The 23,025-nt window shown below is 41.3% G+C and overlaps 1 protein-coding gene across 1 annotated transcript in view; it reads right to left on the bottom strand.

Moving 5' to 3' along the window:
- Positions 1-14,284: 14,284 nt before the first annotated feature.
- CWC27 (CWC27 spliceosome associated cyclophilin) overlaps positions 14,285-23,025 on the bottom strand; it is a 227,522-nt gene continuing 218,781 nt past the window's right edge. Inside the window, exon 14 of the mRNA XM_030844133.2 lies at positions 14,285-17,557. Coding sequence (XP_030699993.1) covers positions 17,395-17,557 — 163 coding nt within the window. The 3' untranslated portion in view covers positions 14,285-17,394. The remainder of the gene's footprint in view (positions 17,558-23,025) is intronic.

The following is a 23,025-nucleotide window of genomic DNA, read 5'->3' as shown; positions in this document are numbered from 1 at the left end:
CAACAGAATTAAAATAGAATGTTTAATTATAATTCTAAAAATAATCAACCACTTATCTTCCCAGGGAGTTTTCCCCATGGTTGCCAGATTACTGCCTTCTTCCTGGCCTCTCTTTCTCACCTGAGTGGAAGGCACATCTTCTCTGCCACCAGCCTCCATCCCCATTGCAAAGCCTGTGATCTCCCACTTCACAAACACAAAAGCTCATCCTGCAACCAGCCTCCACCCTGGTTCTCCATCATCATCAACATGGAAAAGGGCAGTTTTCAAGTCTTTGTCTCTCTTTAACATATACTGGGTGAAATTCTTTTTTTAAAAATAAATTTATTTATTTATTTTTGGCTGTGTTGGGTCTTCATTGCTGCGTGTGGGCTTTCTCTAGTTGTGGTGAGCGGGGGCTACTTTTCGTTGTGGTGCACAGGCTTCTCATTGTGGTGGCTTCTCTTGTTGCGGAGCATGGGCTCTAGGCACGCAGGCTCAGTAGTTGTGGCTCGTGGACTATAGAGCACAGGCTCAGTAGTTGTGGCGCACGGGCTTAGTTACTCGCAGCATGTGGGATCTTTCCGGACCAGGGCTCGAACCCATGTCCCCTGAATTGGCAGGCGGATTCTTAACCACTGCACCACCAGGGAAGCCCAGGGTTAAATTTGTAGTTTGGGTTTTTATGCTCCACCAAAAACAATCCCAGGCAAACATGGGAAAGGGTTCAGTGTTGGTCTAACTGCTACCTATATACCAGTAAAAATTGGAAACATCCTAGATGCCCATAGATAGAAATAATTTATGTATCTAATAGTACATCCACTTAGGAGACTCTTTAGGAGCTTTACAGAAATGCTTGCTAATCCAAGCACTTACAGTGTTTCTGCTAAAACATTAAGTTAAAAAAGTAGGATACAAAATTATTTGTAACACAACTGCAGCTGAGCAATGTTTTCTTTTTCTTTTCAATATTTATTTATTTTGGTCGTGCTGGGTCTTAGTTGAGGCAGGCAGGCTCCTTAGTTGGGGCATGTGCATTCTTAGTTGCGGCATGCACGTGGGATCTACTTCCCTGACCAGAGATCAAACCCAGGCTCCCTGCTTTGCGAGGGCGGAGTCTTAACCACTGGGCTACCAGGAAGTCCCTGATCAGTGTTTAACACCAGAAAAACTGTTGCAAAGAAAGAGAAAAAAGGCTGGAAAGAAATGCATCAAAATGAACAGAGATTGAGCCCGCAGGGTGAGGCTTTGGTTGATTACTTTTCTCTTCATAATTTTCCACCTTTTGAAATGAGCATGTCCTACTTTTATAATTATGAAAAAAGGACAGAAAACCTTGAACTTTTGCATTTAACCAGTGGGCCGAAGCAATAAAGAGCAGAGGCTCTGTGACGGGGCACCAAGCGCTCCTGCCGGGCCGCAGAGCGGAGCTGGCTGTGGCCGTCTGGGCAGGGCGAGGTCCCCGGGACAGTCTCCGGGGTACAGGACCCTGCTCTGCGCAGGAGCCTTCAGAAAGAAGCCTGTTTTAGCTCTGAGCAGCAATGACGTCACCCTAGGAAAAGCCGAAAGTGCTGATTAATCACGAAGTCAGGACTAATCCCTGAAAAGAACTCGGGTCGGGGTGAGACAAAAGGGTGCCCCACACGGATGGCGATGTCAGACGCCCCCGCGGAGCGGCAGGCTGGGCAGCCACGCGGCTCGGCCTCCCCAAAGCTGCCCGCGGCGGCCTGCTCAGGAGCGCATGCACAGCAGCGCGCCGGCCGCCCGCTCTCGCCGCTGGCCGGCCACCTATTCGGTCCCGCCAGGCAGGTTCGCTCAGTACTGCGACCGTTCTTGACTGTCACCACGGTGGTGAGACAGTGGTTTCACCGAGATCTGCTGTAGTATCAGGGTCCCAAAGGGTAAATTACATCTTGGACCGTAATTGGAATGCACTTAGAGAGGCCGTTCTTATTTTTAAAGTACAGGGTTTTATAGCCTCCTGTTTTAATGAGATCTGTATTTATAGTTATATTATTCATGATTTTATTTTTATTAAAATTGTTTTAACGGTTTCAAACCGTTGTTGGCACGCTTTGTTAGCCGGTTGCTGGAGGATGGCAGGGCTCTGGGATCCAGAGCCAGGGTGCAGGCCTATGTTCCGCACTGGCCCTTGCGAGGAGCCACAGCAGCAAAAACAGAATGGGCACCTAGCAGCATTGTGGAACAGGGTTCCTGATCCCTGGAGAAGCCCTCTGAGGGATAATGCACCTTGGATCCCATCTGTTTTCCTTGGAGAAGCTCCTCACACTGGTCTTGCTAAAAGCTGTCTGTGTCCTCTAGGAGAAAAAGTGATTAAAGGACTGTAGGGGGTCTGAGATGTCAGTAAAGACACCTGGCAGTGAAATATGTTGTTCTTATGAATGGCTCTGTAAAATGTTCTGAAAAGAATTCTGGTGAGGTGACACACTTTTCAGGCCGGTCCAGCAAAGGACTCGAAGCATTTTATGTGGGAAGCTACTGGGCTCTGCTCAGAAGGAAATGCTAGGGAGAGTGCCCAGGAGCACATGGAGTGAGGGACGCCTCCATCTTGCCTTCCCAGCATTTCCTCTTACAGCAGATTCTTATACTAACTTGCCTTGTGGTCAGTCTTGAAGGAGCTCCCACTGCAGTCCCTGCAGCTCAGTGCCCCAGCTCCCCCATCCTGTGCTTGTTGTCTAGTTTATCAGGCAAATGTTAAACAGTGAATCACACTACGAACCACACCAGAGAGCAGGGTGTAGGCAAGTACCTGGAACCTGGGGATGAGTGGAGAGAGAGCTGGAGTTGGTGAGAAGCACTGGTACCCTTTGAAAATACCCACAAACACAAATTGCCCTGCTAATTTGTTTTAATCATATCACAACTTGTCACAATCTATTTTCTTTCTTTCTTTCTCTTTTGCTTTTTTCTCTCTCCTTTCTTTCTTTCTTTCCTTCTTTCTTTTTCTCCCTTCCCTCCCTCCCTCTCTCTCTCTCTCTCTCTCTCTCTCTCACACACACACACACACACACACGCACACACACACAAAGGCCTCACTAGGGTTGCTTTATGAACTTCACCAGTTCACTCAGTGCTGCATCATGTTAGATTGCCTTGGCAGGGTGAAGGGTGTTTATCTGCTTTTGATCACTGTTGGCGTCTCAGGCCTTTAAATCTTTTGACTTATATCCGTTGTTCCACATTAGCCGCTACTGATTCTACAACCCTGGTGCTCTCTTGATTATATTTCTGTGATGCCTTTTCTGCCTCTTGGGCGCAAGGGGCTGGGGATGTGGAGGAGGGTTCCTAAGCCATAATCAGCAGCTTGAGTCCCTGTGACCTGTTCGGAGCTCATAGTAAACAGAGTCAACAACTAACTGGGTTTGGGAGATACAGCAGTGGGTTTATGTAGCTCAGGAAGGAGAATCCAGTTCCAAGGCATGGGAGGAACAGGTAGGGATGTTTGGTGGCTGCTAAAATCAGAGCTTCGCAAACTGGGGTTATCATCAGAATTACCCAGGGGCTGGGAGTGGGGCAGACATCTGTGGTTTTCAGAGCTCTTGGGTATTTCTGACACCAGATAAGGTAGGGCCCACTGGTTTATGGCTTGGGCTACTGTGAATCAGGGGCAGTGCTCAGCTTAGGCAACACAGCGTTTCTGGGGGTGGGGTTGGTGGTCAGAAATAATGAGGTTCTGGAGATACATTTGGCCCAGTTTTCCAAAATTAGCTTTACTGTTGGGGCTGACCTTAAGACTTGGGAACACAGAGCTAAAGGGATCTGGGAAGAGGACAGAAGTACCTACTTCCTGAGTGACTAGGAGGCAAAGGTTTGCAGGTCTCTAAGCCCAGGGGAAGGGCATTCGACTCAGGTCAAAGAAACACCAATCTTTTGAGGGAAACTATATGTCCAAATTACAGATGAGGAAACCAAAGCTCAGAGAGTTTAGGTGAATCATCTAAAGATTCCCAGCTAGTTGGTGGCAGAGACAGAGCTTGAACTTTTGGCTGTTTGATTCCCAAGTGTGAGTTTTGATGTCATATTTCCCATTTCAGAGGCCCTTTTAGTCCCAGAAAGGAGTTGAATGAGTGATAGTCAATGCTAAAAGATGCAAAGAGCATTTATTTTAAAAACTCACATATTTGGGGTTGTTGTTTCAATTAGGTTCTTCATAGTCTGAGATTTTAGTATGTCCATGACATCTTAAAATCAACCTGAGTATTAGGTAGGGGTATAATAAACCAAATCAGTGGAACCAGAGGATGATCAGGTTCTAAATTTTATTTTTAAAAATAACTATTCATACGTTTCCAGAATCATTTAAGAGGAAGCTGGTATAATTTTGTTAATATAGCCCTCACATTTTAGCAGTGTCTCTAAAGTGCTCACCAACTTGGTTTGAGCAGGAGATTGGCAGTGATTTGGAGACCATGCCATAACATGGGCTTGAGCGTCCAGTGAGGGAAAATTAAAGAAACTGACAAAGCACCCTTTGGAGGATGATGACAGAAATCCATGTATGAAAATAATCACACCTTGGGGATCTTGGAGGGTCTGCAAGCACTACCGATTACTCACCAGTTGTAAGATCTCCCAGCATTAATCCATTTTGGCAGTGGGAGGGATGTTACCAAATGACTACATTGCCTGCTCGCTTCTTCCAAACTCCTGGCTGGAAAAGAAAAATGAGTGAATATTCACTTTGGATGATGGAATTGTTTCCTGTATAGAGTCTACCTCATGGAGGTCCTTCAGGCCAGTAAGCCAGGATTTGAAATTTTATTTTTCTGTTGACCACATTCCAACAAATTCTGAAGCATCTAAATCCTATCTTGGAAGCAGTTTCCTTAAAGTTTAACCAGACTCATGTCAGGCCAGTGACCACCAAGTTTATTTTTTTTAGCCTTATATTTTAAACATTATGGAAATGTCAAACTTGGCCCCATCATATTGGATGAGAAGGGGGAAAAAAACCTTCTTGGTTCTTGAAGGTGCTGTAACATTTTTAGGGCAATGTTTACTTAACTTCCAGCACATAAGATTGTTGGAAAAAAGTGCACTTGCAGGAAAACAAAATAAAACAATTTGTTTTCCGCTGTTGGTGGGAGACATTTTACTTAGAAACAGTAAGGATAATGTGGGATAGAAGGCAAGGGGAACTGCATTCAGGTGCATGCAGGTGCTAGAAGAATTCTTTGGCCACCACAGATTTTGAAATGGTTCCTCTTCTTCAGGTGGTACTTGATGGGATTGTCATAAAAAAAAAAAGCCCCATTATTAACTAATAAACCTCAGGAGGCACTGAGTGTCTTGGATATTTAAAGGAATGAAAGAGAGAGGTAAGTGTACCATCCTAGCATATTACTAACCCTTGTCAGCAGAGAGGAGGTTTTCTTTGAAGAGAGGCACTAAACACATTTTCACATTATACCTACAGAGAGGGTTCACCCAGGAGCCAAAGGCAGGTTATGGACCACATCAGAATGTCATCCAGGAACACGATCTTCTCTCAGCTCGGCAGGTCATGAGGACCTCATTCTTTTTTTTTTTTTAATTTTATTTATTTATTTATTTATTTTTGGGTCTTCGTTTTCTGTGCGCGGGCTTTCTCTAGTTGCGGCAAGCGGGGGCCACTCTTCATCGCGGTGCGCGGGTCTCTCACTGTCGCGGTCTCTCTTGTTGCGGAGCACAGGCTCCAGACGCGCAGGCTCAGTTGTTGTGGCACACGGGCCTAGTTGCTCCGTGGCATGTGGGATCTTCCCAGACCAGGGCTCGAACCCGTGTCCCCTGCATTGGCAGGCAGATTCTCAAGCACTGCGCCACCAGGGAAGCCCCGAGGACCTCATTCTTAAACCTGGGACTATCATCAGCCTGTGGAGAGACACTTTGGCTATGCATACCGCTCACAGGCCTGGGAAGAGTGTCTTTGTTCTACATCTTACTGGGTGGCCATTGAATTGTAAGCCTGGTGAAGAAACATTTTCTTCAAAGTGTTGCAGACGGTTGGGGGCCAGAGGCAGAGGGCTGTGGTCCTGGACAGTGATGCTCAGAAGTCTGTTTAGTTATTGTAGAGTCTGAACTTCCAGATAGATCTATTTCCTGAACAAGCCATGGGCTCTGCAGGTGAGATGGAACATCAGATGGCCCAAGTCATAGATTACTGTCTTGTCACTAAATCTACTAGCCTGTGCCCCAAGTTTACAGGAAAACAAGTATTTGCTGTGGGAACAGTGAGGTGGTACAGGCTACGTCATATGGAACAGGCAGCACTTCTAGCTTCCACCTGTTAAATGCCTTGGCTCCAAAGACCATTTTATCTCAGAAAGTATTGACCAGATTCCTCAGAGCTAGAGTCTAAGAACAGAGTCCACAGAAAAGAGGAGCAGGACTAGAATTGCTGGTAGGAAAGGGAGAGTCAGGATTATGAGGTGGGAGGAGAGAGTTCCAAGAAGGCAGTGTTATCGGACCCTGTCTAGTCAGGCCCCAACAAGGGTCCTCCCGCCCAGTGTTGTTTGAGCCCGTAGAAGGAGACCAAGTTCGGTTCAGAAGCAAAGGAAAGCTTTCTTCTTTCATCGGAGGATGGAGAGGTGGACGCTTGGGATCTAGAGCAGAGGCTGTGGGCGGGGCTGCCTTATGGGGATCTCATTAGCAGGGAGGGGCGGGGGTGGGGTTCTCACCACCTGCAGCAGCTGTGGCTCAGGCTCCAGATTGCAGTGCCTGGTGCAGCTTCTCCGGTCATGGCTCGCTGCCGCCATCTTGAATTGAGGTGTTGTGTGCAGTGCTTCTCCACACAGCTTACCAAGCTGGGGTGTTAGCACAGCGGTTCTGCGCTGGGAACTCTAATCCGATGTGTTAGGTGCAAGTCCTCTGCATACAGCCCACTGCAGGCAAGGAAACTAGATTAAGCACAAAATAAGAGGTTAGACCTTATCACCTGGATTCCATCTTATATTTTCCAGGGACCCCAGTGGGCTTTAGATTTGAGTTTGGCTGGAAGAGTATCATGGATTATCTTCAAGAAAGCAGTTTTATAGAGTTTCTTCTGTAGGACTCTAGAGCCTTTGGGCTGGGCTTGCGAATGGAGAGGGCTGACAGGGAAGGGGGTGAGAGAAAAGGCTGTTACGCATAGCCGTGCTGTTGAGTTTTGCACAAGGGCACCACGTCTTGGGGGATGTAATTCACATCATAAGCAATATAGGTTTGACATTTGTTATGGTGATTTTTCCTGCAGATGTGATAAAGTGTCTTGTTCAAAGAAACTCAGTATGTTATCACAGTTTTCTGACATATGGAAGTAAAGTGCCTTGAGGAATGGGTGCCTTTTTCTAATTCACACAGAGGCACCAAATGGGCTAGCAATGGCCCTGAGGAAAAAAGCATGGTACTGGAAGCCATTGTATACCATAAATGATATTAAAGCAGTAGAATCAATGAAATACTCTAAGGAGAATTTGTTTATTTCTTACCCTTATCAATACTGTGGTTGAGATGGAGGCATTGAAGGTTAGTATTTTTATGTGGAGGATAAAAGAGGATCATTGGAAATGAATCTTTCTCTTTGTTTTAACCTGTTTCAGAATGCAAGGACTTTTTATGTTCTGAAAAGGGTTTTCTTTTGCAATCCTAGCTTGTCCTAACTCCCTCCCACTAGGGCATGAGACCATTTCCCATGGTTGCTAGATGAGATTTGAAAGTGGCAGGAGAATGGAAAGTGGGAAAGAATCACTACTCAAGTCAAAACCACTTGGGTTGCCTGTGAAACCCTTGATTGTTTCAAAAGCATCATTCAAAGCACAATAAAATTAAGTTTGACTTTTAATCGTTACACCTTAGGTAATGAAGGGCCTCTAATAAAATTCTCCCAATTTATTCTTTTTCCTATATCCTTGGGAAAAGATTTAGGTGAGTGAGTTGAGTTTAAGGCACATGGAGCCATAGCACCAGTAAAAAAAAAAGTCTACTAATCTTTCTTGCAGTAGAGTTAGTATTGCCAAAAAAGGGGTACCTAAGCGATTATATGTAGAGAACAAACACTCTAATCTTGATGTTATGATGGGGGACATTTCACTGATTAACTTTTTGAATAACTAGTTTGCTATCTACTAACTTTGAAGTATTTCTTACAAAAAGATGGCTGTGGGAAGGTTATATTCAAACACACCTGGATAAATCACCCATTGTTTCAGTGAACCCAACTGTTTTTTTCTATCTGATAAATAAGTGACTCACTTAGCCTTGGAGCAGTAGAAAGACTTACCAAGATCATTAATTACATTTTCCCATCATGTAAACATTTGTGTCCGGGAAGGGCTGTAGTGGGCAGTGCTGTGAATTGAGAACAGACAGGCTGTCCTGTTTGTCTTCTAGGCTTCTAGGTTGACTGCATAGGTGTGCTTGACTTTATGCAGTTTCTATGAAAAATTCTGCATATCAAAGAACACAGTGAATTTACGTAGGAGCTTATTACATAAAGGAAAGATTAAGGGATGTGTAAGAAAAAAAAATTTAAATCTGTTTTACCATTTGAGATTTGCATTTCCAACGGATGCTTTTCATTCTATAGCTTTCCACTTTAGGGCAGGATCTAAGTCTGATTTTCAGAAAACAGTCATCAGAATTAGTTGGGGGAGCTTGTTAAAAATCAAACAGAAAACCCAGCAGATTCTTGGGCTCCCACCCCAGATCAACAGACTTGTCATTTCTGAGGCCTGGGAAACTGATTTTAACAAGTTTCCTGACCCCTCCACCTCCCCCAGGGTGACATGGAACACGTTAATATATTTATGGTCTCACATTCTGTGTTGTTTCTCTGGTGGGGGGAAGGGGAAGGGGGGCGGAGAGAGAGGGAAAGAGAAAGAGAGAGGGGGAGAGAGAGAAGGAGAGATTGATTGATCCTCAGTTTTGTTCCAAACCATGAACAAAGAGAGTAACCTCTCTTGAAGTTTCCTTCCCTCCTGAAATGAACAAGGAAGCAGTTGGAGAAACCCCGATTATGTCTGTAAAGGGCACATAACTGGTTGTGTGGGCTGATAAGCCTGGGGCTGAAAATATTTGAAAATGCAAATTTGCAAAACGATGACTTGCATGGATATTTAGAATTTTTTTTGATAAGTGGGAGCACACTATCATAGTTCGAATCCTAGTAAATTAGAATTTGTGACTATTTATAAATAAATATAAACTCGATTCTTGTCTAATAAGATATTTGGAATTTTAAAAAAATCTGCAAAATATCCAAGCCAAGAGTTGAACATTCCAAGGTTTCATAAATTAAGGGTTTAAAAAAATATGTAAATTCTTGAATTCGGCCATTAATTGTGCCTGTTAACAGGCTTTTATAATGCTAACTAGGTAATATAGGTACTATATAATTTCTCTTAATCTCATCTCATCTAATTTATTCATACCCCTATACATCTTAATTTACATTATATGCTGTATAAAAGCAAATGTCATTACAATATTGTCTTTTTAGACTTTTCAGTGAAGTTGTGTCTACCTGACAATCTGAATCTAGCATTCTCAATCCCTTCATGAAATTGGACATGAAGGGAAATCAACTTAGGTGGCTAAAATGAATAGGAAACCTTTCATGAGAGTTGTGTTTGTGGTCTCCAAGTTCCCCCTGCCTGTGGGCCTGGCTCTGGACTCTGGATGGAGGTTGAGGGGAGGGGTCTCTTGGGGATTCCTTCTTGGTTTACTACTGTGGTGAGGCTGACAGCAGCTGCTTTCCCAGGCCTGGAGGCTTCCAACCTTGGGGTGATGTGCAGTTGCACTCCCTTGTCCAGCCCATCATGACTTCCTGTTCTTTTTCTGTAATGTTTTTCAGATCCGTTCCTTCCTGTTGCTTTCCCAAGCCTGATTCTGGTCCAGGCTCTAATTACCTCACACACACCTGCACTCTACTCACATCCTCTTTCCTGTCTACAACTTTTCCTCTCACCATATTTTTTTTTCACATAGTTGTTAGAATCCTCTTCCTTAAGCATCATTTCCATCACACTCCTCCTCCAGCAGCTTCCAACTGCATCAAATCCAAGCTCCAGGTCCCCTCTCATTGCCTGGACCATTATCTCCTTTATAGCTGGACTCCACTCCAGCCAAGCAAACGTCCTGACACTGTCTATACAATGCTACAACACACGGTTAATTCAGTCAACTCTGTCAGATCTTCAGTTAATCATCTGGATGTTTTGTCTACAAGACGCCAAACATCTGGATTGACTGAAGAAATCTACTGTGTTGATGGAGGTTTTTTTTTTTAAACTCAGTTGACCAGATGTTTTGGCATTATGTAGACACATCACTGTCTCCTACATTTGTCTTAATGTCTTGTCCGTATAACTTTCTCTTCACCTGGAACAGGACCTGTCTCCTCGATGCCATGTTCTCCCTTCCTTCCAAATTATGGTCAGAATTCCCTCCGCCGCAGAGCAGTTCTAGATTAATCCCACTAAACCACAATCTTGGTTCCTTCTAGCGCTCACTCAGTTTTTACATATATAATTCTTTTCAACTGAAATCACCGTGCTGTGTTTTTATTTTGGAGTGTCAGCCTCCTTCTCTACCTGCTGGATTATAAACTCTATAGTTATATTAGAGGTGTATTGTAAAACAATCTGGTTTGTGTAGCAAGAGGCATGGTAGTCTAGTGATCAGCTGAAACTCTGGATTCAGTCTTGTTTTAAATTCTAGCTGCTTTGCTTCCTGTGTGACCTGGACAAATTACTTAACTTTGCTAAGCCTCAAGTCTCCTCCTCATTTGTAAAATGGAGATAATAATAGAGCCTACCTCATAGAGTTGTTTATGAGGATTAAAAGGATTAATACAGATAAAGTGCTTACAAGAGTGTCTGGCATAAAGTAAGTATCTGTTAAGTGTTAGCTCCTATCATTATAAGCTTTGTAAAAGCTTGGTTTTCTTGTTTATTCCTTCTTTAGTCTGTGACAGCTAGGTAGGTAAGGCAGCTGATATCGTTCCCATGTGAGAGAGGAGAAAACTGATATTAAGAGGTTATATAGTTTTTCTGTTAAAGCAGTTGCATGTCTGAAGCCTTATAGCCTTGCGTTCTACACACTGCATGTTGGCCCTCAGTTCTTTCTAGTCTCAGGAATTAGAATATCGCTTTCTATAAAGAGCAGGTACTCAAGGAAGCCATATAGGTGTAAATGGGTTTTCCTACAGAGGTTTTCCCAAAATGGTCTTTGGATCTGTGCCCACCTGTGACAAAGTGGCTTATGTTAAAATGAGAAAAAGACAATGTAGTAAGGTTTTCCTAAAGCTAAATTTATTCAAATGTTAGAGCCGTTTCTGAACTGAAGTTATCTCCTTCCTTCATTTTTAGTGTAAAAATGTCCTAACTTCATGAAATGATGGTAATATTAAGTGATAAAATATGGAATAACACTATATTGGATCCTGTTTTTTCACGGGGGGGGGATATACTGGTTTATTTATTCATTCAACAAATATTTATTAAATGTCTGCTCTTTGCTAGGCATGGTTCTAGGCACTGGATCAACAGTGAACAAAACTGACAAAAATCCTTGTCCTCGTGGAGGGCGTTCTATGGTGGGAGGTGATTGATAAACAGTAAGTAATTAACATCTGTAAGGCTCGGTTTCCTCATCTGTAAAATGGTAACAAGGGCCCATACCTACTTCATAGGGTTGTTTGTAAGTTAAATAAGTTAATAAGGCAGAGTGCTTAGGAGTTCATAGTGCCATTGAATATAATTAGAGAGGGAGATTGAGAGGGACTGAGAATGTGGGGTGGGGATGGGCTGCAACTTTAAAGTAGAGTGGTTACTGTAGGCCTTACGGAGATAGGGCCGTTTGAGCAGACTTGAAGGAGGTGCGGGAGTCGGTCATTTGGACATCTGGTGGACGAGTATTCCAGGTAGAGGAACTGGCCAGTGCAGAGCACCTGAGATGGACCACACCTAGCTCATCTGATGAAGTGCTGGACAGTTGGTGTGGCTAGTACAGTGAGTGATGGGGAGTGTGGTAAGGGAGGAGGTCAGGGATTGAGGGGAGGGTGTGGTGATTATCTAGAGCCTCATAGGCCGTTGTGAAGATGTGGGCTTTTACTGTGAACGAAATGGGGAGCCATTGAAGGGTTTTGAGCAGAGAAGTATAACAATGTGATTTATGTTTTAAGAGGTTTCACTTGGCTGCTATGTTGTTAATAAATTTAGGGAAATAAGTGTGAAAGCAGGGAGACTGGTTACGGTGCTTTTATAAATAGTAGTCCACATGAAAGTTTATGGTCCTTTTGACCAGGGTGGTAGCAGTGGGAAGTGGTAAATAATGGTGAAATTCTGGATATATTTCGAAGGTAGAGCCAACAGATTATCATAACAGACTGGATATAGGGTGTGAGATGAAGACTGGAATCCAAACTATTGGGCCTGAGTAACTAGAAAAGTGGCATTGCCAATAGGGAAGATGGGGAAAAGTGCAGGTGAAGCAGGTCTGGTGGAGGAAGGGCTAGGACGTGTAGGTGAGTTCAGTTTTGGACATGTCAGGTTTGATGGGACATGAAATCCACATGATGGTCATTAGGAAACTTCACTCTGAAATGGACCTAGGTCTCACAAAATAACATGTATAACTTTTCTAAATTAATTCAAAAATCACTTGTTGAATTCTTTAGTTGCTTGGGAGATAGCACCCATTCTTAGTCTATTCATTTACACCAATAATATAGTAAAAGTTTAGAACAGAGATAAAGTGGTCACATACCTCTTACCCTGAATAAAATATTTTCTAAAAAATTGCAAATTAAAGAACAGTTTACTCACATCATACAAAAAAGAGGTAATTCACAAATTTTAAGTTTATTCATACCCGTTGAGAACTAGCCATAGAATATATACTACTTTAGTCATTTATTTTTTTTACATGATGCCCTTCATTTCAAATATATTATTAAAACACTTGAATAATAAAGCTCCAACTAGATTAGTCAGAAAATAAATGGGAAAGTCACTTAAGAGTTTTCTGCTCTCAAAATTATCCTGATTATTAAAAAGTTCTGGAACTGCAGCAATGATTATCATTTCTGGCATCATGGAATGAGAAAATAACAATTTTCTAAAAGACAAAGAACACCTTCTTTTTGACTGGTGCTCTGAAGAAAGCCTCCCGAATATGTTTTTGCTGATCAAATAACATGAATTAATATCATGATCTGAACTTAAAGGAATAATGCCGAGCAGATGTGGAAGAGAGAGACCAGATTCCTGTCTGCATTTCACTTAGAAGCCAGTCTTCCCTCCAGGTAGGATTCTCCATCCCTAACCCAAAATATCTTCCAAAAAAATATAAATGATGGATTTGTACATTATCACTTACAGAGAATAATTCAAAGAACTATAATTACATTTCCTTCCTTTCTCCCCCCTCTTTTTTTTTTTTCTGTGAGATTTGGACTAAACTGAGGCAAAAAGATGAGCAGAGGGAAAAATAAATGTGAGCCAAGTGACTTTGGAAAACTCCCTCAACAGAGAATCTAAAGGTACAAACTAGTCATAAAAAGCATAGGGTGCAGATGTTGCTACAATTTAGAACTTCACCAAATTGTCTGAAGTAATCACATAAAAGAGAAATACTCTTGAAGGTTGTCATCTTGGAAAAAGGTTAAAAACCTTTGTGAGTTCTTTAGTGCCAGTGCAAGAGTTACTACATAAGCTTTTAGCTAGCCATGAAACAGAATGGGAAAAATAACCAGTTGTATCCTGGAGCTACCTTTGGTGGCTTGAAATCAGCCATGGTGAGAGTATTTACACCACAGAAGTCAGCAAATGATGCAAATCAGGGCTTTTCTTGCTTTCTGTTTTTTTAGGGAGCCAATTTAGCTGTGTACCACTGAAAACTCTGCACAGGGATTAGCACAACCCTTAGCATCTGTGACAAAGATGTTCAAGTATAGCTTTGTCAAGGAAGATTTGGGGGAATAAATGAGTATTCTCTCTACAAGCAGGGGACTTCTAATACCCATCTTAGTAAGATTTGGTGTTTTATTTCTCTAGGAATTCAGATTTCATCGAATCCTTATTAGAAAGGATTTCTCTAAAATATGGCTCCTGTTTCACCTCTCTTCATTAAAAGCTAAAAGAAAGGAGATAAAATATATGTGAGACAGGAAAACCTCCTGGTCTCTAGTAAGCAGAAGTGGTACCCCATGATAAACTGTATAGAGTCACTGGAAAGGAGTCAAAGCCATAGAGAAACCAGACCTGCTTTTTTTTTTTTTTTTTTTTTTTTTTGTGAATGACGGTGTTAAAGAATGTAACCCCTCTTAACTTCTCTACACCCCGTACATACAAATTGCTTATACTGATACAACCCTCAATGGTAACTCACTTCACACATCCATTTTCTTTCTTGTTATCGCCAAGATTAAACAGCATGTTGGGGCAATATTCTGCATTTATCTAACCTTTTCCATTCAGGCCACAGTGATACAACAGCACAGGTTTATGTACCTCACACGTCAGATCCTATCAAGAGACTTGGTAGTGACAGTTTGATAAGGACACCATAGCTTATTGAACTTGTTCTAAAAACAACAGCAGCAAACCACTCATCTCCTCACACTTTTTGATGACCTTTTTCTATGGTGTCCCCATTTTTAGATGCAGCAGATGCATTACTGACTGCGTGGCCAGAGCATACAGAGAGCTGAGGGCATGTGATAATGTGTGTTTTGATACTATACCATTAAAAATTCTAGAGCAATCTGCATTTCTTCAATTACCTATTGAGAAAGGAGAGGTCTAGAGTTAATTTTAACTTTCACCTCGCTGACAGCTTCAACCAAAGTGAAAAAAATGGCTTGTCAGAAAATGAGAAAAAACAATTGCCAGGAGTTGCTTTTCTTTCTGTTCTCCACAATGCCCAGCATCACCATAGATAACAAAGGAGATGGCTACTGGACTTCACTGTTTCAGGATAATATCCCTAGGGCAAGTACATAGAGAAAAATAAATCCAAATAAATATAAAATTAGAATGAACTATACAGGCTAATTGTCTTACGTTTTCTCTTTTTTTGGTCTTTGAACTCATTTTATTTCATTTTTGCAATTCACATGGCCCAAAAACGTTCCTGTGACATTTCCAAAGATTTTACTATAAGCACATTTAATACTATATATGACAGATAATTTAACCATGTTCTTAAGCTTTTAAAAAATTGTTATTGCTATTATTCAGTTAAATTCAAAATGAGTTTTATTATCATGGTGAAATTCTGGTAAGATTCTAATCTCTGTAGAATTTCAGATCTTTCTGCTCCTTGCAATTTAAAGCAGGATGAGGCGCATTCAGTCAACCTGTTTTAATTTTTTCAGTTATCTTCTAAACCTGTGAATACTAGTCTTCTGGCTGTGCCCTAGAGGCCTGTGGTCCCCTCTATTTTAGGGATAAAACCACACTGTTTTAGGTGGACACAGTCGTGGAGGAATGGTAGAGAAACCTACGGGGTACTTCAATACAAATAGATCCAGTGGTAATACTTTTCATAATAAACAACAGAGACTTTGTGAGTTTAGAAAACAACAACATTTTGCTTTGTGAACATCTGTAATACAATTGATATTACAGCGGTGAGGGGAAGATAGGGCACATTTCCAAACACTGGCTTATTTGTGGTGGCTTAGCATCTGTTCCCCAGAACACCTTTATCATATCCCTCTTTTTCTCTTTGGAACGTTCTCCTACTTCTGAAGCCAAAAAGAAAGGGGGTGTCCTTCTGTCTTCTCACCTCAGGTTCTAGATCATAAAGAACAAATTATGAAATATTTCAGGCATACCAAAATGTAAAGAGAATAATGAGGCTTGACTACCCAACATCTATCTTAAGAAATAAAACATTACAAACACAAATGAAGCCCCCTGTGTATTCCTTCTGCCTCCTCAGAGGTAACCACTAGTTTTTATGTTTTTATACTTTTGCTACATGTATACATCTGTAAACAATATATAATGGTGAGTTGTGTGTTTTAAATTTTTATATAGGAGGTTGCCTATTCCTCACATTATTTTTAAGATAAACTAGTACACACAACTCTGGTTTATTAATCTTCGCCGCTTACAAAGTATTCCATAGCATGGATGTATAATAACTTATTTATCCACTCTTTGGTTGATGCTTCAATGTATATTTAGTACAGGTCCCCTTGAGCAATGTGTGAGAATTTCCTTAGGCAACAGACCTAGGATTAGAAATTCTGGATCACTGGATATGAACATTTTTAACTTCACTAGATATTGTCAGTCTCCAAAGATTGGATCACCAGCAGTGAAGCCAGCGGTCTGTTTAACAAGCCTTCTATGATCAAAGTTTCAGATCCATTAGTCTGGATGGGGATAATGGTGGTGGGTAGTATGGCAGGAATTTGAATTTCTAACGTGGCTGTAAGTGCTGCTGCTGCTGCTCTAGTGTAGCGTCTGGGGCTACGTTGTGAGAGCAAGCGCTCTAAAGAAAGCCTATTGGATTCCACTTCAAAAGAGAGAGCTGATGAGACACTACCTGAAAAGACGTGGCTGGTGAGGTTTTACTAGGTAACTGGAAGTTAACCTGTGGTATAATCTTGGCATTCAGATTCTAGAAAACACTGACTAAATAGTACAGATAATATATAGTAAATAACCAGCATGACTGATTGTCATAAAAGGCTAAATTCTTAATAAGTTCTATTGCCAGGATGGGACCTCTGCATGTGCTCCTGCCGTTGCTGTGCTGAGAAGGGCAGAGGAGTGAGCCGGTAGCCTGGGGTCAAGCCAGGGTGTGCAGTAAGCTTGGCTGACATTACTTAGTGTGTTATTGTCTTGACTGCATTGGCCTAGACGCAGGCGTGAACATTCACTTAGGGGTTTCTTAAGATTTAAGGCTATTGAGTCTTACTGATTTGGCTATTTTTAGATATTTATATGCAAAACAAAACCATCAATCTTTTTATTACATAATTTAAAAATCATATTTCAAAGTTAGTGCTGTGGTAACAGAATGCCAAAGAGGTTTCCCTTAAATATTCTTTCTGTAAAGATGTCTTATAAAAAATCTTGAAAACGGAGCCGTCACATATTTTAGGGTAAAAAGATACAAACAGATTTGTACATTCTGCAAATGGTTAACATGTAAACTAGAAGGAAAGTGATTTTATTTCAGATTTAGCAATATAAAAGCTCAATTAGGGGAAAAAAAACATGTACCAGTAACCAAAAGCATTTGCTTACATCATTCCACAATTTACATAACAAGATAATTGTTTTTCAAAACCAGACGACAAGTTCAAAAATGCTTCTTTTCACACCCTTAAGTGATGCTGTTGGGAACAATGGCTGTTTTAAGGCCATTTATTGCAGGCACATTTCCAGCTAGTTCTGGTTTATCATCACTCTCATTTTATCTTCTTTCTTTTTTCTCTCTCATCAGCTTTTTGCTTTCTTCCCTTCTTCTTTTGTTCACTGGATTCCGAGGATCATAGATTTCAAACGTGTCTGAATCTTGCATGCTTGCATCTTTCACTTTTCTGCTTTTATCCTCAAACTGAAGTACATGCGACATCCTAAAGTGGGAGAGAGATGGTTCACTGATTTTTGCATGAGAACTGAAAGTAGAAATTCTACACTACACTTGTCTTGGCATGATGAACCAAAAGGGTACAAAACACCAAGATGGGTTTATTGTTCACTGGTGCTTATACCACATGGATGCCAGCTTCTCAGAAAACACTTAAATTTGAAAAACATGTCTGGAGTTTGTTTTGTTGGTTTGTATTTCTAGTAGTGAGTCTCTTTGCTTCAGACTTCACTCAAGGTTCCTTTCCTGATGGGAGGTTAAAAGAGTTCTACCCAGAAGTCTTCCTTCAACTAAACTCAGAGAACATTCTTCCAGCTTCCTTTAAAGAGCACACTCAGCCAGGTTGCAGAGCAAAACTCCCGACATTAAACCAGCCCTATCTGGTTTTGTTTTGTTTTCAGCAGTTAAATGGGTCAAGTAGGGAATGTGTTCAGAAAATTCCTGTTCAAATGGTGTTATGAATCCCTTTTCTGGGGAATTGCTGAGTTTAAAAAATTTTTTGTACAAAAAGAAACTGAGCTTTTGGCACGGCTCCATGGACTAACCTCCTCCTCCTACTGTTGATTACAGCAAATCTAACCACCCTGCTTTCCTACTTTATCAAATGCTTACTGGTCTTAAGGTCTCAACATGTGCTTGAATCCTAAGTGGTTGTAAGCTGGCTATGCTTAGCAGCAGAGAAATATGTAAGTGATTAGCTCTGCCTCCCATTAGGAGGTGCTGGGAATAAATAGGGAGGTCCCAAAACCAGATTCTAGGGCAGGTGAATGAATTTGGAAAGAGGAAAGATCAGTTTTTATATATAAACAAAACTACTAAGGCTTTCCCCACTAAATATTTAAGCAGTTTTAAAAATAGGCGCACTCAACACTTTATCACAGCAGATGGGGATAAACCGCCTGAAGGGTTAACACTCCCCACATGTCAGTTGTAACTTGCAGATGAAACCCACATATTACAGTGATTTCTGTTTCCCTATATGAGCAGGGATTGGGCAATAGATACTAGCAGAGATTCCCCTACCCTTTCTTCCTGCAGTACCACAAATGCGGAGGGAAGTTTACTTTTGTTAAAAATTCCCATGGATATACTTAGATTTTGAAGAATCCTAAAACGATTTTGTGAGGGAAATGAAATGTTACAATATTAATGATACTACAATTGCAAAGAGTTCGGTAGGGTTGACTGTTCACCAGGTTGACAAGTTTTATCTTACCACCTCTTCCTTCCCAGAAAAGCTCATTAGAATGCAATGAGTATGAGTGACATTATTATGTGGATGAACTAGAGTCTACTCTTATTTACTGAGGTAAAGCACATTTGCATTTCTATACTTTATTATTAATAATATATTATTTGCATCAGATTTCATAACATGCAATATCACACATGAGAACTGCTGACTTTTTATATTTCCATGGACTTAACCTTGGAAACAACCTCATTTAGAAAGTGCAGCATAGGATTATTGCTTATTTAGATGGAGTACTCAGAGTCTGATTTTCTTGTGCTTTCAATTTTCTACACTGTTTGAGTATTAGCGTCTGAGAATAAAACAAGCCCCAACTCCTAGCAAAAGGATAATTATTCTCCAGCCATGGTAGCAAGTGACCACTATAACCAGACTGAATCAATCAAACAGGATTTAATAATTAATGGTGACTTGCCTAGGCCAAAATGATCAGTGGTAACTCACTTCAGTAAATACACCTCTGAAAGCCAAATAATCAGTGACAGCCTCATGCTTTTGAAAGTTGGCCAATCAGTGGCAGACCCAGGCCAGTGACATGCTTCTGAAAGCCAGCCAATCACCAGCAGTCTCTCCTGAATAATGGTGCTTCTGAGGCTGATATTAACCCCTAAACAATCCCTGACCCCAAAACTCTACGTAAGGTTTGCAACCTGCTTTGCTCAGAGAGACTGTGTCTAAAAGCAAGCTCTTTCTTATTAAAGTAATAAATTGCACTTTTTTTTTTTTCCAGGTATGGAGAGGTGGTCTTTTTCTTTGATACTCCTTACAATCTATGCAGCATTCCCTAGAGTGAGCTCTTCAGAAATTGTAAGTGTATTACCACTGATGAGGACTAAGTTTAGAAGTGTGGCGGGACTGTCCTGTTAAAGGTCCTTATCACACGTCATGGGGAGCCCAGACTCCTACACTGTATTTCGGTAAGTGTGCAGCGGCTTTCCAAATGATTTGTGCTGATGCCTAACCCCAAACCAGAAAATAGCTGGAATCTTATTCCCTTCAAAACAATTTTATTCAATACTCCTATGCTGATATAAAAATACAAAACCCACTATATTAGTTAACTTATTAATACTTTTCCATGTACACATTCTTCTATTTTAAAAATTATCCCTTTCTCTGCCCCAAAAGACAGATGGGTCTTTTGTTATAATCATTTCTAGTAGGGACTGTCCATGTTTCAAAAATGACTTTACCAGAATTTGTCAAATAAAACCATAAAAAGGCAACTTCCTCCTTTCTACGCCATGAGAGGATCTTACAACTACTAGATCTAGTTGGCTTTGGTATAAGAAATGAAATCTAGACATGGGAACAACAGCACAAAGTCCACAAAAAGAAACAGATTTTCCTACAAATCTGAAAGAACAGAAAGCTGTAAAGTAGCTGTCTTTTTCAACTGTTTGTTTCATACACCACTGCACTAAACAAGTCCAACATTTTGATTAATAACAAACCTAAACCCAGAGGAAAGAAGGGGCTATCAGCTTACAAATTACTTCAGCTTTAATATCATAATGCTTAGCATGGCTGGTTACTCAGCATAATATTTAATCTTTAATTGAAACAAAAACATAATCAAAATGCTTCACCCATTTATCTTTCAACATGCTTCGGTCACTTCATTTTAAAAAGCAAAACAAAACAGTTATTATGATTTTCAGCATAATAAACTCCTGACCTGTGTGACTCCATAAATCACAGACTGCATGAATTGAAAGCATGCCCACATTTTACAGCCTCCTGTGAGAATACACATGCAGACTTATTATACAGACTTAATTCAAGTACATAAGGTCTGGTAGTTTACAATCTTGTATGTACCAATAACTCAATACTATCCACTCTGTGACTGGTCATAGAATTGGCCCAACAAGAGCAGTGAAGCTTTTGGAATCACACACTGATCATTTACATATGAACATTTTAGAACTTGTTCATTTGAAGGCAAAGACAAAAGTTTAGTTCTGATTAATAACAATTTTTCATAAGATCAGATTCTCAAGTAAGGACATTGACTTTAGTGGTTATGGAAATATGGAGGCTTACCATTTTCATAGAGGCTGTGTATGACCAGGGCACTCAAGATGGCGGTTCTCTTGCTCTCTATACATCCCCTGCTCAACCAGTCCCTACTTCACCTACTCACATGACTGATCTTCCCTCTTAATCACAGAGCCTTAACGCTAACTGCCTACGTGTTTGCCCCGTCCCAGGTGGTTATCGTTCTAATGCTTAGATCAGAACCACTCCACCAAGCTAGGTTATCAAAGGGAAACATCTGCCCCACTGACGATTGTTAACCTGAGGGGCTGAGAGGGACATGCTCCTCTGCTGGTTTCCCTGGTAACTGATGAGCCAACCTGACATCAATTCCCCCTATAAATGGTAACCTCCTCCTCCCCTGCAGTAGCTAAGATTGCTGCTGCATCCTGCCTGCCGTCTGCCTTATAGGTGGGGTGTCGCTCCAGGACATTTTGCTTCTGACTTGTAAGATTCCCTATCCAGTACACCTTGGATGTCTCTTTCGCTGTTTCCAGGCTCTTTCTTTGGTCTCACGGTTGGGCAACTACAAGGCTTGCAGACCTGAGGGGTACAGCCCCAAAACAAGTAAGTTTATTCTTTTTCTTTTCTTGTATGAGACTGTGTGGAATTATAAACAAAAGTAAACAAGAGAGTCTTCGAAAAGGACCTGGACCTTGACTAATTTGACATCCATTTTTAAAAACTCTCATTCAATTGTAAGGTAGATTAAGATATGACAGCAGTTAATATTAATTGGGAAAGCGACAGAGGTATAATTCTCAGACATACAGTAAGTGAAATATAGAATTCCAATATTAATAAGTCATTTCAGACTGAAATGCATTTAAATTATTTATGCTTGTGTAATATAAACAAGCTATCTTTTTCATCAGAAATTCTATAAGACACTCCCCTTTCCAAGTCTCCCTAATATAGAAACTTACCACTCTACCCTTAGATTGCTGTAGGTGTCTTAACTATTTTGTGTCTGTACTATTTCTCCTTCCTCTAACCTCCGAAGGTTCTAAAATAATCTTTCTTATATATCTCCTTTTAGCATCCCTTTGACCAGAAACTATTGGCTATTGTAATCCACTGAAATAGCTGAGCCCGACCCTTAAAACCCTCAAATGACTGGATCTTCCTATCTCACCAACTTAATTTTGTTTCTTTCATCAACCCTCACCATTTTGTAATTGCCTGTTCACTTAGTTGTGAACATCAGTTATTTGAGACAGTTTGAGTCTTGTTCACAGTTGAGTTCTCAGCCCTCAGAATGGTGATTGGTGCTGGGAATCAAAGCCTTTAAACCCTCCGTATTGGCCAGGACCTCTGGCTAGAACTAGCTGGTTTGCTAACCTAACAGTTAACCTTCTTTTGTGGGCAGGGACTGTCTTTTATTTCTATGATAAACTTTTATTTATTTATTTATTTTGCGGTACGTGGGCCTCTCACTGTTGTGGCCTCTCCCGTTGCGGAGCACAGGCTCCGGACGCGCAGGCTCCGGACGCGCAGGCTCAGCGGCCATGGCTCACAGGCCTAGCCGCTCCGCGGCATGTGGGATCTTCCCAGACCGGGGCACGAACCCGTGTCCCCTGCATCGGCAGGCGGACCCTCAACAACTGCGCCACCAGGGAAGCCCCCTATGATAAACTTAAAATGTCTAACAGGTTCTGCAGAAAGTCTGGAGCTCTTCACAGGTCTACCTTTTCACGACCTCTCATAGCTCAGCACACACTGATTGCTGCTTTTCCACTGCTCTCAGATCAGTGATGGCTAGTTTTTATTCCCTGTAGACTGTGGTGGGAGCATGCCTTATGTTCTTTCCCATTTCCTATGGTACCTAATGTAGAACTAGATAGGATTTCTTTTAAGGCAATATTTCTCAAAGTCTAATCCCAGAGCCCAGCAACAAACGCAGGCTGCACATTACAATCACTTGGGTAGTTTTTAAAACTATCAACACCGGGCCTCCACCTCTAGAGGTACTGATTTAATTGTCTCAGGATGGGGCTCTAGCATCAGTAATCTAAAGTTTTTTTTCCTGGTGATCTAAAAATACAGCCAAAGTTAGGACCACAGCATTAAAGTTTAAGAGTCTTTAGGCTTTCAGCTTGAGTTCATTAGCCATTTGTTCTGGCCCCTTCAGAGATGAAGGACAGCTGGTTCCTAATGACAAA

Source organism: Globicephala melas, chromosome 3 (assembly GCF_963455315.2).
Source record: "Globicephala melas chromosome 3, mGloMel1.2, whole genome shotgun sequence".
In the NCBI taxonomy this organism is placed as follows: Eukaryota; Metazoa; Chordata; class Mammalia; order Artiodactyla; family Delphinidae; genus Globicephala; species Globicephala melas.
This window is presented reverse-complemented; position numbering and strand designations above follow the sequence as displayed.